The sequence below is a fragment of the Carya illinoinensis genome, chromosome 11, assembly GCF_018687715.1.
Source record: "Carya illinoinensis cultivar Pawnee chromosome 11, C.illinoinensisPawnee_v1, whole genome shotgun sequence".
NCBI classification, from domain to species: Eukaryota; Viridiplantae; Streptophyta; class Magnoliopsida; order Fagales; family Juglandaceae; genus Carya; species Carya illinoinensis.
In genome coordinates, this window is record NC_056762.1 from 4,317,920 (window position 1) to 4,334,905 (window position 16,986).

General features: G+C 36.0%; 1 protein-coding gene across 1 annotated transcript; it reads right to left on the reverse strand.

The window, feature by feature from the left end:
* Nucleotides 1–12,151: 12,151 nt before the first annotated feature.
* On the reverse strand, nt 12,152–14,343 carry LOC122281938. Its single transcript, XM_043093815.1, has 8 exons — nt 14,205–14,343; nt 13,972–14,069; nt 13,430–13,488; nt 13,202–13,336; nt 12,854–13,107; nt 12,560–12,719; nt 12,329–12,404; nt 12,152–12,225 (listed from the first exon to the last, which is right to left on the reverse strand). The coding sequence occupies exons 1-8, from the start codon at nt 14,300–14,302 to the stop codon at nt 12,167–12,169; spliced, it is 939 nt and encodes a 312-aa protein (XP_042949749.1). The 5' UTR covers nt 14,303–14,343; the 3' UTR covers nt 12,152–12,166.
* Between the last annotated feature and the right edge of the window lie 2,643 nt (nt 14,344–16,986).

Sequence of the window (16,986 nt, forward strand, 5' to 3'; positions counted from 1 at the left end):
CGGTATTACATGGTCACACTGGCGTTCAAAGTAACTAACAACAAAGCTGAGTATGAAGCATTGATAGCGGGTTTATCTGTGGCAGCCCAGATCGGGACAACCGAAGTAGATGCCAGGTCGGATTCACAAGTAGTAGTAAATCAAGTTTTGGGCGTGTACGCTGCAAAGGGCGAAAAGTTGAAGAAATATCTGGCACGAGTTTTGAAAATATGTGATCTTTTCTCATACTTTGCTATAACTCAGATACCAAGGGCGGACAATGAAGTCGTAGACAGGTTGGCACGAGCGGCATTAGGAGGGGAAGAAGTACCCCTACCATGGCCAGTTGAGAGAAGGGTCGTCGAAGTCCCAGCTGTGGGCATTGAAGTAGGAGTTCTAGGGTCAAGTACCCCAGACTGGGCGAGCAATATAGTGAAGTACTTGGATGGAGAAAAATTGCCGGAAGCAAGAGAAAAGACAATAAAGATAAAAAAAAGGGCGGCCAGGTTCCTACTCATCGATGGAATCCTTTATAAAAGAGGTTTCTCTGTTCCTTTACTGCAATGCATCTCCGCACAAGAAGCACAGTATGTCCTGGCTGAGATACACGAAGGGATATGTGGAAACCACAGTCGGGGAAGAACCTTGGCCAGGAAAGCGGTCCGGGCAGGCTATTACTGGCCTAATGCTCTGAGGAACACGCAGGAGTTCGCTAAGAGGTGTGCAAAATGCCAAACTTACGCACCTATACCGCATACCCCTCCAAAGGAATTAGCATTGGTAACAGCACAATGGCCATTCGCGCAGTCGGGGGTAGATCTGGTAGGACCTTTCCTGCCAGGTAAAGGTGGTGTTAAATTCATGATAGTCGCCGTCGACTATTTTACAAAATGCGTAGAAGCGGAGCCCTTGGCGACAATCATAGGCAAAGCCGTGACAAAGTTCTTGTGGAAAAATGTCGTCTGTAGGTTTAGGATTCCCCACAGTATTGTAACCGATAATCAGCGCCAGTTCGATTCAGATTACTACAGAGAATGGTGCACAGAGTTACAGATCAAGGCAAAGTACTCATCCTCAGGCCACCACCAAGCAAATGGTCAAGCTGAGGCGACCAACAAGGCGTTACTCTCAATCCTCAAGAAAAAAGTCACAGAGAAGAAAGGAGATTGAGCGAACGAGCTGCTAGGAGTACTCTGGGCATATAGAACTACAACAAAAACTCCAACAGGGGAATCCTCGTTTACACTGCCTTACGGATGCGAGGCAGTTACAGCAGCGGAAGTAGGGCTGCCAACCTACAAAACAAGTCATTTCTTGAGTACTCAAAATAACAAAAAAATAGAAGAATACATCAACTTACTCGAAGAAGAAGAAAAGATAGCCGAGATTCGAATGCTACAAGAAAAGAAAGCTGCGCAATCCTTCAACAAATGAGTAAGGCCCAGGACCTTTAAAGTGAGCGACCTGGTTTTGAAGAAGAGTGGGGTAACTACCCAAGGCGAGAGAAAAATAGGACCCTGATGGGAAGCTCCTTATCTAGTAATAGCCAACAACTAGTCTGGATCGTACAGATTAAAAGACAGTGAGGGCAAGGAACTACCGCACTCATGGAACACAGAGCATTTGAAGAAATTTTATCAATGATTTTAATAATACTCATTGATTTAAAAGTCCCTTATCTTAATTTCTGTCTGAATGTTTGAGGCATCACTATTTATGAATATATTCCGCTTCATTTATTAAAAAGTTCTGTACGGAGAAAAAAAAAAGTTCCCAATGAAAAACATAAGCGCCATGAAAAAAGAGTACGTAAGTCCTCAGACCACGCCGAACCTAAACACCAAAGACAAGTCTCAGTAGCTTGTGGTGCCATGAAAGAAGGGTGGGTAGGTCCTGAGACCACGCCAACCCTAAATACCGAAGACAAGCCTCAACAGCTTGTGGTGCCAAGAAAAAAGGGCACGTCGGTCCTGAGACCACGCCGACCCTAAACACCAAAGACAAGCCTCAGCAGCTTGTGGTGCCATGAAAGAAGGGCGCGTAGGTCCTGAGACCACGCCGACCCTAAACACCAAAGACAAGCCTCAACAGCTTATGGTGCCATGAAAGAAGGGCGAGTAAGTCCTGAGACCACGCCGACCCTAAACACCAAAGACAAGCCTCAGCAGCTTGTGGTGTCATGAAAAAAGGGCGCAAAGGTCCTCAAACCACGCTGATCCTAAACACCAAAGACAAGCCTCAGCAGCTTGTAGTGCCATTAAAAAGACAAGAAGCAAAGAAATGCATAAGCCAAAAACGCTCAACAAAATAAACCAAAGTCCAAAATTACAAGTGTGTAAAGGAAATTGAGAAACAATGTTGTTCTTCACGATCAAATACAAAAAATGGGTTTAACAAAATGGGAAGGGGCATCTTCAGGCAGGAAGGCTCAAGGCACATTAGCAAAAACGTCAGGCATCTCTTTCTGCCCGAACTTGTCCACCACTCGGAGGGAAGCTTCCTCAGGGTAGAACAAATTCTGGTCAAGAATCTTAAGGTTGGCGACAGGATCAACCAGAAGATGGTCCCTTAACCTCCTAATGTCGCTGCCATACCCAAAAGCGAAGGCATCATCCCTTGTACCAGGGACATGGGCCAACTGATCGCGAAGCTGTGCGACCTCCTCCTGAGTAGCAGTCAGCTCCCCCTCCTCGAATAGACTCCGTTGGCTGGCTCCCAGGGCCAAGTTTGCCTCCCGAAGACTTTCCTCGGAGGACCTGCAGCTGTCTTGAGAACGGGCCAGATCTCCATGAAGAGAGGACAGTGCCTCATCACGCATAGCAAGACTAGAGCTTTCAGCCTTAAGACTCTCCTGAGCCTCCAAAAGTTGACGCCTGGCAGAGTCCATCTCCAAAAGAAGAATTGATGAGGTGAAGTCGACCTTGGCCTTGGCCTCGTTTGTTAGGAGGATTGCTTTGCGCTGCGCGAGGAGTTCAGCCTCGCGTATCTCCAAATCACCCTGCAGAGAATGGGAGTAGCTCTCGAATTGCTCCAGCAGGATTTTCAGCTCCTCTCTATCCTCAACCAGAGTAGCCAATTTAATCATGTCCGTCTGCCAACTCTCCAAGGCACGTTTGGCTATGTAGCATAGCTGGGGACGCCCCCTAACCTCCTCCTCGAGATGGGCACGGTCGGTAACAACCCATGCTGCCAAGTCATTGATCCCTTGCAAAAGAAAAAAAAAAAAGGTTGCCAACAAAAAAAAAAAAAAAAGAAGAAGAAGAAGAAGAAAAAGATGGGAAAAATGTATGAAATAAGTGTGTACAAGAAAGGACACAAAATACAATACTTCAGAAAGCCAATTTTTTAGACGATTTACCATCTAGGTAGTGGCCTCTGCCTGAGAGTGGGCTGATGTTGAAGAACCACCACCACTAGTGTCACCCCTCACGATCTTGCCAGGGGCTGGAAGATTTTCTCCCTCAAGCCTTGCAGACGGAGCCATTGTCCTTCCCAATTGGTTAGCCAAGCGCAAGGGGGCAGAGGAGGTGGTGGTTAAGCTAAGTCAGCATCACGAAGGCGGGCTTCTTCCTCCAAAAAATTCGCCCACTCTTCCTCAAGGAAAGAGTCAATATCCCTGCCAACAGAGAAGGCATGGGTAAGAGGAAGAGAAAGACCAGGCCCACTGCCAATAAGCGAGGGGGGTTTTCCCCCAGAAATAGTGTCTGGCAAGCTCTCTGGGGAAATTGGGTGTGAACCAACCTTGCCACTTGTTTCGTTTGGGCAGGGAGGAACGTCCCTTGTGGTGCCTTCCGCCTCATGAGGATGAGACTGTTGTGTCCTCTCCAGATGGTGCAGTCGTTGCTCTCGCTGCTGCTGCAGGATAGGCACCGGGCTCTCGCCGCAAATTTAGAAACTCAGCAATAATGCGGGGAGAGAATATAATACTCACTCCCCAGACTACTAAGTTATAGCATAGAGCATCACCAGACTGCTCACCCATGGCATGGTAAAACTCACCGGCCATCTCAGGATATGTTGTGCCCCTCTGTCGATAGATCGGGGTCCATCCACGATCGGTGATGATGTCATGTATGCTCCGCCCCTCTCAAGTGAGGTCACGGAAGTCACCTAGAATGATCTCCCACTCAACTAGTATAGGCCGGACGGCCGGCTGAGAAGGAGTTGCAAAGGTACTTTCGACTGTCTAGGGTCTGGAACGTTTTCTTCCGCTGCTGCTTGCCATTAGTATTTTGTTGATGTATAAAATATATATGTGATCTAATTAAAGTGAATTACAGGAATGATGATGTTGTGCTGTCATGTTTGACAATTGCTTATTCGAATGGCCTTTAATTCCATTCAAATTAAATTATATTCATTCGAATGAACATAAAATTAATTCGAATGAGCCTAAATTCCATTTGAATAAAATTATATTCCATTCGAATGAACCCAAATTTAATTCGAATGGACTTGACTTTAATTCGAATGGAATTTATATTCATTCGAACGGACCTGAGCCAAACAGACATGGCTGAGTCGACTCAGACCTGAATCGACACATTCATTTTTCACAAGGAATCCAATATTTTAATCGGTAGAAATGATTTAGGAGTAAATCCCTATCATTTCTACCGATTATAGTTGTGTCATTTGGCCCCAAAACAACAAAATGGGGCTGGATTGATTCAAAATCCGACCCCCCCCCCCCAAAACTAACCAAAAAACTAATAAAAATAAAAGTCATTTAACCCATACCTCTTGCTTTAGGATATTTGAGGAGTTGGTCGGAGTTGGTGGCGGCGTTGTGGCTACTAACGGCGGAGGAATCGAAGAATAAGTTCGAATGAGAGGAGGCACGAAATGAATGGAGAAGAAACTGGTTCGCGGCTTAAATAACGTAATTTCGTTCGAACGGAAGTATAATTAGTTCGAACTAAAAGGGTATAAGTTTGAATTAAAAGGGTATAAGTTCGAATGAATTATATAATACTTCATAAAAATATATATATATATAAGTACAAGAGGTAAAACAATACGTTTTATATTAGTAATACTAGTATATAATACTAGTATTAGTACTAATAAAAAATTTCTCACTAGTATATATAATATATATTAGATAACTATATCTATTATAGTATAGAGTTTTATACTAGTTACTTATATATATTGTAAGTAACTAGTATATATATATGTAATAGTATATATATTATGCATTAGATGAGTATAAAATAGTATTGTATAAAGCATTGCATTATAAAGTAAATATAGTAAGTATATAGTAAAACATTGCATTAATTATAAGTATAAAAAAACATATTTCTAATATATTTAGTTTGTATATTAATAATAAACCAAGTACTTGGACTATATTATAAAGTATTACAGTATTATTAGTTTTCATATTTTGATGCTATATATACTTTAATATCACTTAGTATTATACTATTAGTGATACTTAGTATTATACTTATAGTGATACTAACTTATAAGTATAACACTATTAGTGATTGTAAATAAAATATTATACTATTTTAAATACTTAATATTATAGATTGATAAGAAACTTAGTATTATGATATTAATGACACTTAGTATTATATAGTGTATATAATTTTTACATATACACATAATAATATTGGGTGTATTATGTGTATAGTTATATATTTCTCTAATTATCTATTCAAACTAATATAATGTCAGCTCGAATAGAGATAATTCATGTTCGAACGAATTTTTTTTATTTGGAGGAAAAATTTACACCAAGTTATCGGTATATGCTGGAGAATATTCCTTTTTTATGTTCGAACTGGAAAAATATTAATTCAAACGGGAAAAAATTGTGGGAAAAATTAGCAGTTTTTGGATTTTCTTCGTTCGAACTTACAAAAATTTAGTTCGAATGGAAATGCACATATTATTAATCCGACCATTTCACTTTATTTTCACTCGGATTGAAGATTGAGAAAAGGAGAGAGAGCGTGGCAGAGGCTATGAGAGAGTGTTGTGGAGAGAGAGAGCTTGAAAGCATTGAGAGAGAAGAGATTCTTGAAAGAGAAAGGAGAAGGACAAGAGGTAAGTTGTTTTTTTCTTTTTCGTATTTTTCATTCCGATTTTCGTTTACAAATATCTTAATATTTTTTGCATTTATTTGTTGGGATAGAACAATAGTTTAATGTGTTTTATGTATATATAGGTATTGTGGATTGACTGAAATTTGAATTGCTAGTACAAGAGGTAAGTTTTATTACTTTTCTAAGTTGTTTAATAATCATATTTAGGGATATTCATATAGTTTTCAATGTGTTGTATTGAAATATAGCATCATGAATGTGAAAATTGTGTTTTGTGGTTCAGTTTTGTGCTCTGTTTCGTGACTAGTTTCTGGATTGGTTTAATTCGAACGCTCTGAATACCGTTCGAATATATTTTTATTTGTTCGAACAGAATATAACTCGACCAGCGTTCCATTCGAACTTATAGAGTGGTTGTTCGAACAGTATCAATTAAATACTTATTATTTGCAGTGATAATTAAATAGCAGTTAATACTCTAAATATAATAATAAGATAGTTAATTAAAAAATTATAATTAAATATTTGAACATAAGTAAGTACTCAAGTATTAATTATGATGATTAATATATAATGTATAATTAATTATTTTATGATAGTGTTTAATTAAATAGCTTAATACTCCAAATATAATAATAAGATATTTAATTAAAAAATTATAATTAAATATTTGAACATAAGTAAGTACTCAAGTATTAATTAAGATGATTAATACATAATGTATAATTAATTATATCTATGATAGTATTTAATTAAATAGCTTAATACTCCAAATATAATAATAAGATATTTAATTAAAAAATTATAATTAAATATGTGAAGATATTTAAGTACTTAAGTAATAAGATGATTAATACATAATGTATAATTAATTATATCTAAGTACACTAATTAAATAGTTTAATACTCCAAATATAATAATAAGATATTTAATTAAAAAATTATAATTAAATATTTGAACATAAGTAAGTACTCAAGTATTAACTAAGATGATTAATATATAATATATAATTAATTATATCTATGATAGTGTTTAATTAAATAGCTTAATACTCCAAATATAATAATAAGATATTTAATTAAAAAATTATAATTAAATATGTGAAGATATTTAAGTACTTAAGTAATAAGATGATTAATACATAATGTATAATTAATTATACCTAAGTACACTAATTAAATAGCTTAATACTCCAAATATAATAATAAGATATTTAATTAAAAAATTATAATTAAATATTTGAATATAAGTAAGTACTCAAATATTAAATATTTCAAAATCTTTAATGGCCCATCATGTATACTTGTAATGTAATCTTCCCATATATTTGTGATGTATGCTTGTTATGTTTACTACTGAGTGTTTGGATTTTGTAGTTATTTTACATGCAGTTAAACTTTAGATCCGTTCGAGAGTTGTGGCCAAATATTATCTTAAAGAATATTTGGGTATAACTTTTGAATTGTTCAAAGTGGACAATTTGGGATTCTATCATCTATATGACATATATACTTAGTTATAACTCATGTGTTAGTCAATTTAAATTTTGGTTTAGCATTTTCCTACATTCTTCGAGTATGTAGTTCATAAGTTTCTCGGCTCGTGAATAGGGTCGACGACTTATCGTGACTAGCATACTTGGAGAATGGTAGGGAAATGTTGCCGAAATTTTTACTAACATACTAGTTTTAGACTGAGTATATATGCGATATAGATGATAGTCTCTCGAATGGGATAGGACCAACTACCTTAAAAGTACATGGTAATTAAACACATGTATTGTAATAGTTGAATGATAGTGTTTATCCCATGATTGTGGTTTTCTTTTATAGATGGATAAAAGTTGGATGTTGTTAGGAGATAGACTTGGTCGAGACTATAAGCAATATGCACAAGGAGTGAAATCTTTCTTAGAATTTGCTTGTGGGAGTGTTGATAGCCGAGGATTTATAAGATGCCCATGTAAGAAGTGCAAAAACCTTAGTTCATATAATATGATGGCTGTGGAGGATCATTTATTCGTAAATGGAATTAATTCTAAATATTCACATTGGGTTTTACATGGAGAACCATTTCCCAAAGGACTTAGATTTGGCAGTCATCTCAACCAGATGGATAAATGTAACGAGATTGACACGGAGGACATAAATGTTGATATTTCTGATGATAGTTATGATAATGGAAAAGATATGACTGAAATATTAGGAGATCTTGGCGCAGACATATTTGGTGCCAGGGTTGGAGAATGAACATCTACCCAGTCATTTGAGGGAAATGAAAACTTTGGATCATTGTGGGAGGATGCACAACGAGAATTGTACGAAGGGTGCACCCATCATAGTAAGTTGTCATTCACTATCAGGTTGCTCCATATAAAGTTTATTTGTCGAATTTCTGCAAAGGCTATCGATATGCTACTTGAATTATTTAAAGAGGCTCTGCCAGAGGATAACATAGTACCTCAAAATTTTTATGAAGTGAAGAAATTAAAGCGAGGGTTAGGATTTGATTATAATATCATCCATGCATGTAAGAATGATTGTGTTCTCTTCTGGAAGCAATATGCAGAATGTGAATCATGTCTGGTGTGTCTTGAAAAAAGATGGACATCAGATAAGCGTAATGTACCCCAGAAAGTGCTAAGACATTTTCCGCTTATTCTTCGACTTCAAAGATTATTTACTTCCCGGATGACTGCGAAAGATATGACTTGGCATCACACAAAAAGAGTTCAAAATGATCAATTTCTCACTCATCCTGCAGATTTCTTATAATGGAAGAAATTTGATGACGAGTATCCATGGTTTGCTAAAGAACCTCGCAATGTACGTCTTGGTTTAGCAACTGATGGCTTTAATCCATTTGGCAACATGAGCACTTCTCATAGTACTTGGCCTGTCATAGTAATGCCTTATAATTTGCCAACATGGAAGTGTATAAGGATCATTATTTTATGATGACTCTATTGATTCTAGGGCCAAGGTCACCAAGAAATGAAATAGATGTATATTTGCAGCCAATGATGGAAGAGTTGAAAGAGTTGTGGGAACAGGGTATCAATACATATGATGTGGCCGCTTCGCGTGAATTCAAAATGCATGCTGCAGTACTTTGGACAATAAATGATTTTTCAGCATACGGGAACTTGTCTGGGTGGAGCACAAAGGGAAAAATGGCTTGTCCTGTTTGCAACAAAGATACACAGTCTCAGTGGTTAGCGAATGACCGGAAATTATAGACACCGTCGATATCTACCTCATGATCATAGATGGCGAAACAATAGGGTAATGTTTGATGGAACGGTTGATCGTAGGTCATCACCGCTAGAGTATTCTGGCAGTGATATTCTCACTCAATTGGCAGATGTCCCAGACAACAGATTTGGAAAGAATGCAATATGCCGAAAGAGGAAAAGACAAGCAGTGGAATTGAATTAGACCAAAAAAAGTATTTTTTTTAAGTTGCCATACTGGTCTACCTTAACACTGCGTCACAATCTAGACGTAATGCACATTAAAAAAATATATGTGGGAATATTTTGGGTACCCTGATGTCAATACAAGGAAAAACAAAAGATACAGTCAACTCTCGTAAAGATTTCAAAGAGTTGGGAATCAGATCAGAGTTGCATTTGCAAGATACTGGGTCATCAACTTATATGCCCCTTGGATGGTATACACTTTCAAGTGATGAGAGAAAGAAATTCTATGATTGGTTCATGACAATCAAATTACCCGATGGTTATGCTTCGAACATGTCAAGATGTGTCCGATCTCATGATTGGAAGATAATTGGTCTAAAAAGTCACAACTGCCATATATTTTTACAGCGATTGTTGCCAGTTGGTGTGCGCAAAAAGCTTACTCCAGATGTTCGTACAGCTATCATAGAATTAGGGCGATTTTTCAGAAATATTTGCAGTAGAATGTTGAAAGTTGATGTCTTATTAAAAATAGAAGCTGGCATTGCATTGATATTGTGTAAATTGGAGAGTTTGTACCTGCCTTCATTCTTTGATGTAATGGTTCATTTGGTTGTGCATTTCCCTCGTGAGGCTTTAGTTGCTAGCCCCGTTCAGTATAGATGGATGTATCCTATTGAACGGTTTTTAGGAAAACTTAAGCGATCTGTGGGGAATAAGGCTCGTCCGGAAGGATCGATCGCAGAGTCATATATTCCTTTGATGTTTTTTACGCGTTCAAATGCAGGGATTACATTCACATATTTAAAACCAAATGAAATCATTAGCATATTAACTATTTTAAGGCACGTGATGGACACTTTTCTTAAAATAGATTCTTTTGTTTGTATTTAATTTAGACATGAATGCGAGAGTTGGTGATGATTTAAAAAAAAAAAAACACAAATGTTTTAGCAAATAAGAGATCATATATATATTAATTATTTCCAGGTGTTATCATATAGATTAAAATATTTTTTTTATATAATATGAGATAAGACCAGGCAGTAGTTCCTCTGAAATCAAAATCAAACTATTTGGTAGATCTAACCTCGATTTATTTCTCATATTTTATCATTTAAATGTGTTTTTGTCTGTTTGTTTCTCTGCTTGTTTGTTTATGTGGGGTAATATTATATCATATATATCATTTTCAAAATAATCGTCGATCGCAAATTTTAAGATGTAGGTCCTCCTAACTAATTTTTTATTCCTCCTTTTCTCAACGTCTGTATCCACTCTTGATCTCTTCAATATTTGATTTCAACATTCTTTTGTATCGGTGATCATACGATGAGTCTCGTACACCACATATTTGATATTTTTATTTTTTAAATTCTTTTTTAAATTTTTTTAGATTTATTTTTTAAAATTAATTTAATTTTTTTATTGATTATTCATATACTAAATATTTAATAAAAAATTAAAAAATTTTAAAAATAGATGATATGTAGTATATTGAATGATAGATTTATATTTAAAATTATATATATATTTATATGCGGGTGCGCATGCAATTTTATTTTTTATTTTTTTAATTCTCTTTTTCACATTAAGTACTGAGCGAGCTGCTTGCTTAACATTAGCAAGAGGTAGACCAATTAATTAAACTCACTATATGAATTAAGAAACTCATACATACATACATATATGCATCATAATTGGATGTTGCTAGGTAGCTAGGTAGCATGCATGTGCAGTAGACTATTTTGAAAACTTGAAAATTAATTAATTAATTAATGGTGGTGGGGGATGATTAAGAGTGATGTAGTAATAGTAGTGGAATCAAGGCTAACGACAACCAAGGCATCAACTCATTATAGTCGTTAGGCAATTTTTTTAAAATTTTTTATTCTTAATCATGTTTACTTTTTTCCTAATTTGTCGTTATTTTCTGCTCTTGCCAACTGATTTCCCGTATTTTAAGTTCCGATTTCACTCTCAACACACCATCTGTAGTCAGGTTATATACAGAAAGCTAGCTGCTAGCTAGGTGTAATCAATTTTCCATCTCACCATTTATTTTCTTGTCTTGTCTTGATCATCTTCTAGTCAGCTAGCCAGCACTCGATAATTAAGAAACTTTTACTTTTAATCATCTCAATAATCTTTTGTCAAAATAACCAACAACTTCACTAGTACATCATCATCATTATTATCGATGTTATAGGAGTAAACAGTGGTTGTGAGAGCTTAAGTCAAACTACTAATTAAATCAACTACCTAACCAAGAGAGAATGAGCCTTTTGTACTGTTAATCTTTGACAATCCATGAGAGAATATTAAAGCAATAGTGCTTAGATTAATATATATATGTATATCTTTAGGCCCATGTGTTACAATGTCTCTCTCCAGAATAGATTATTTTTTCCCTACCTGAATTGATGCATTCAACAAAGCTAAAAATCCAAGCTGCTGACACAAAAACCTTTTAAATTCCCTCTGATTATTCATCATATATAATTTGGTAGATCTAACCTTGATTTATTTCTCATATTTTATCATTTAAACGTGTTTTTGTCTGTTTGTTTCTCTGCTTTTTTGTTTCTGTGGGGTAATATTATATCATATATATCATTTTCAAAATAATCAAAAAAGTAATCTTGAACTTGGAGCAATGTGCATCTACAAGGCTATTGGTTAAGAGTTCTTTGTTTGTTGGGGGAGTCACATACCTCTACTTCCAGTTGCAATCCAAGAACGAGTTCCAACTGAGTTGACTTTAGCTGCAAGAATGATCAGCTAATTTGAATATATGAAATAGAGTTGCTGGAAAAATTGTCATCACATCATTCTATACAATAAGGCAGAAAGTTTCAAATTTATCACCTTTAACAGACTTCATTGTTGCACACAATCCGGAATAGCCATTTACAAAGGTTCCATTAGGGTTCAACTCCCACATCTGCTAAGAGTAAATGCATTAGCTTGCAATAAAACCCACAGGTTAATCAATAGTTAAAAGTATTTTTTTCATCCTGGAAAATGACCTAAATTTCGAGTACATCTTTAGAAAATTCCATGAAATATAAATTTGGAAGGAAAAAAAAAAAAGGATACCTGGTTCGTCTCCCATCTGCAGGGTGAAAATGCACCTCTCTTGATTTCCTTTGCAGTAAGCCTTTCATTCGAAGAAGCCCCCAGGCAAAAGTCCCTTCTGTCAGTTGATAATAAACGGAGTTTCCCTTGATATTTCTGTTTGTACGTCATCATTTCATCTCTACATCAGCATTAAAAATCACAATTAATCTGTAATTTATACACATAAACAAAGGCTATAGTATTAGTAACAACAGGAAAACTACAATAACATATCTGAGACTATCAGATTGGAGAAAGATAAAGCACTATTACGATGCCAAAAGAGGCTCTCCCTTGTATATGCAAAACGGTGCTTGATTTTTTCTTTTAAGCTTTTCTTTCCAGCATATCTTTTCAAATTCTTCGTCCAGAGCTTCAGTAGACCAGCCAATTGCTTCCGAATTTGAGCAGGCGGTGAGGGCCAAACCTTGTGTATCAGATGTTCTTACATCTATTGCATATCTACTTGATTGATAGGAATGAACCTCATCTGTACGATGAACCCTCATGCCAGTAACGTAAGGAAACTGTACAAGCAACAAAATACTATGTTATGTTTACATTGACAAAATAAAAGGTTCATTTTTTTCAAGACTACAAAGATTAGATGGGTAAACATGCCTCCATGTTGTTTGAGCTAAACCAGTTTATCTCCAACAGGGTAGGATTTGTTATGGCGTTGTATGTGCTCTCATCAAGCTTTCTCACATCTCCTCCAAACATGAAAGGAGACTTGGCCATGGACCACAGAGTGACCTGTGAAGATGAAAAATGTAAGGTCAGAAATGAGTGCTTAGTTACTAAGGACGTAAAGAACCAACTCATATCCTTCTCTATACATATGTATACCTGAGTTCTTTGCTCATCTGGGTTGAGGTTACAACTTCTGTGCGGACCTTCATTTGAACCTAATATTTTTTAAGTAAAAAAGTTAAATGGTGTTTCTGTGTCTAGGCTCAAAGCTAAAATTAAAAATTAAATCTAATAATAATTTGTATTTATGGGGACTTCAGGAATCTTTGAGATTCTCAACACACATGGTAACACGTACAATGCAATGCTCTATGTGAATATAACATGTTTGGAGTAAAGAAACAATGGCGTAGAACTTGTTTCTGAAGCCATGACACTTGCTCTAGACATACTTCTGTTCCAGTAAAAGTTTCCCCATGGACTTTGATGGCACCTGCTTTGTTTGTTAAAAAATGACCTGATATAGACTTGAGTGCATGAACAAACTATTTGACACTAAAAAGTAGTTTGTTAAAAAAAGAATCATGGCCAAATGATCTTAGGTTCATTCAATCTTATGAAATCATGTAAGAAAGGGTCAAGATTCTTCATTGGATATATTATATATGCAAGAAAAATAGCATGCAAATTCTTATAACCTGGATCAGTAAGCCATCCAAGCGGTAGCATATCCAAGTCAGGCCATGACTTCCCAAGCAGGCCCTTAGCTCCAATCATACTCGCAGTAGAGAAGTCCCTGATAAAGAATTAAGTAATATCGTTTGGTATAAAATAATGACAGGACAAAAGAGAGCCAAATGGAAAACAAACCATGATTGAATTGTAAACTAAACTCCAAAACTATAGAACAGAAACAGATGAGTCTTTTCACCTTGTAACATCGAAATGTGCCGCAACATCTCTCCATGAATCCCAATCATCCCCAGTTATCCGATACATGTTGACAAGCCCATTCACATCCTTGGCCATTGCAGGGGTCACACTGGTTCCAGGAGACAATGAATACAATATGTGGTTAGGCAATTTTTTTAAAATTTTTTATTCTTAATCATGTCTATTTTTTTCCTAATTTGTTGTTGTTTTTTGCTCTTGTCGACTGATTTCCCATATTTTAAGTTCCGATTTCACTCTCAACGCACCATCTGTAGTCAGGTTATATACAGAAAGCTAGCTGCTAGCTTGGTGTAATCAATTTTCCATCCCACCATTTATTTTCTTGTCTTGTCTTGATCATCTTCTAGTTAGCTAGCCAGCACTCGATAATTAAGAAACTTTTGCTCCTAATCATCTCAATAATCTTTTGTCAAAATCACCAACAACTTCACCAGTACATCATCATCATCATCATCGATGTTATAGGAGTAAACAGTGGTTGTGAGAGCTTAAGCCAAACTACTAATTAAATCAACTACCTAACTAAGAGAAAATGAGCCTTTTGTACTGTTAATCTTTGACAATCCATGAGAGAATATTAAAGCAATAGTGCTTAGATTAATATATATGTATATCTTTGGGCCCATATGTTACAATGTCTCCCTCCAGAATAGATCATTTTTTTCCTACCTGAATTGATGCATTCAACAAAGGTAAAAATCCAAGCTGCCAACACAAAAACCTTTTAAATTCCCTCTGATTATTCATCATATCTAATTTGGTAGATCTAACCTTGATTTATTTCTTATATTTTATCATTTAATCGTGTTTTTGTCTGTTTGTTTCTCTGCTTGTTTGTTTCTGTGGGGTAATATTATATCATATATATTATTTTCAAAATAATCGTCGATCGCAAATTTCAAGATGTAGGTTCCCCCAACTATTTTTGTATCCCTCCTCTTCTCAACGTCTACATCCACTCTTGATCCCTTCAACATTTAATTTCAACATTCTTTTGTATCGGCGATCATACGATGAGTCTCGTACACCACATATTTTATATTTTTATTTTTTAAATTCTTTTTTAAATTTTTTTAGATTTATTTTTTTAAATTAATTTAATTTTTTTATTTATTATTCATATACTAAATATTTAATAAAAAATTAAAAAATTTTAAAAATAGATGATATGTAGTATATTGAATGATGGATTTATATTTAAAATTATATATATATATGTGTGCGAGCGCGCATGCAATTTTATTTTTTATTTTTTTAATTCTCTTTTTCACACTAAGTACTGAGCGAGCTGCTTACTTGGCATTAGCAAGAGGTAGACCAATTAATTAAACTCACTATAGGAATTAAGAAACTCATACATATATACATATATGCATCACAGCTGGATGTTGTTAGGTAGTTAGCTAGCCTGCATGTGTAGCAGACTATTTTGAAAACTTGAAAATTAATTAATTAATTAATGGTGGTGGGGGATGATTAAGAGTGATGTAGTAATAGTAGTAGAATCAAGGTTAACGACAACCAAGGTATCAACTCATTATAGTGGTTAGGCAATTTTTTTTAAATTTTTTATTCTTAATCATGTCTACTTTTTTCCTAATTTGTCGTTGTTTTCTACCCCGACTGATTTCCCATATTTTAAGTTCCAATTTCACTCTCAACGCACCATCTGTAGTCAAGTTATATACAGAAAGCTAGCAGTTAGCTAGGTGTAATCAATTTTCCATCCCACCATTTATTTTCTTTTCTTGTCTTGATCATCTTCTAGTTAGCTAGCCAGCACTCGATAATTAAGAAACTTTTACTCCTAATCATCTCGATAATCTTTTATCAAAATCACCAACAACTTCACCAGTACATCATCATCATCATCATCGATGTTATAGGAGTAAACAGTGGTTGTGAGAGCTTAAGCCAAACTACTAATTAAATCAACTACCTAACCAAGAGAAAATGAGCCTTTTGTACTGTTAATCTTTGACAATCCATGAGAGAATATTAAAACAATAGTGCTTAGATTAATATATATGTATATCTTTGGGCCCAAGTGTTACAATGTCTCCCTCCAGAATAGATCATTTTTTCCCTACCTGAATTGATGCATTCAACAAAGCTAAAAATTCAAGCTGCCGACACAAAAACCTTTTAAATTCCCTTTGATTATTCATCATTTATATATGTCAACACATGACCTATATCTATATGATGATCTTTTGCTATCCATGAAGATTCATAAAAATAAAATAAAATAAACAAAGCTAGCATGCATGGAAAAGAGCCTGGTCCCCATCCCTCAATGCGGAGAGGCACACGATGCAATCGGGCCAACCAACGAGGTCCGGGTCCTTCCAACCAACGTATTGGTAGGAAAACACCCAGCTGAGGTTGAGCTGATCGGCCAAGACGATTAGGCCGGCGAGGCTCGACCCAACGGCAGCCACGAAACCATCGTCTATAGCATTGTCTAGATTGAATCGGGAGAGACCAAGAGAGTGGAATAGGCCGAAGATGACAGAGCAAAGGTAGAGGTCCCGCCCACAGCTTCCAGAGAGTTTCGACACTTCATTGCCTGTTGTTTGCAGAGGGAGCCGAGTCGTCGTTGAACCGCCTCACAGTTGTTGACGCATCCTTTAGTTACGCAGAGAAACCACACAAATAGTGCACATCAAGGTGGCCCAATCACCCTGCCTCCCAATTGTGAAGGGGAGTTTCCCCATGTAAAATTCCAGGATGCTCACCCCAAAGCTCCAAATATCACC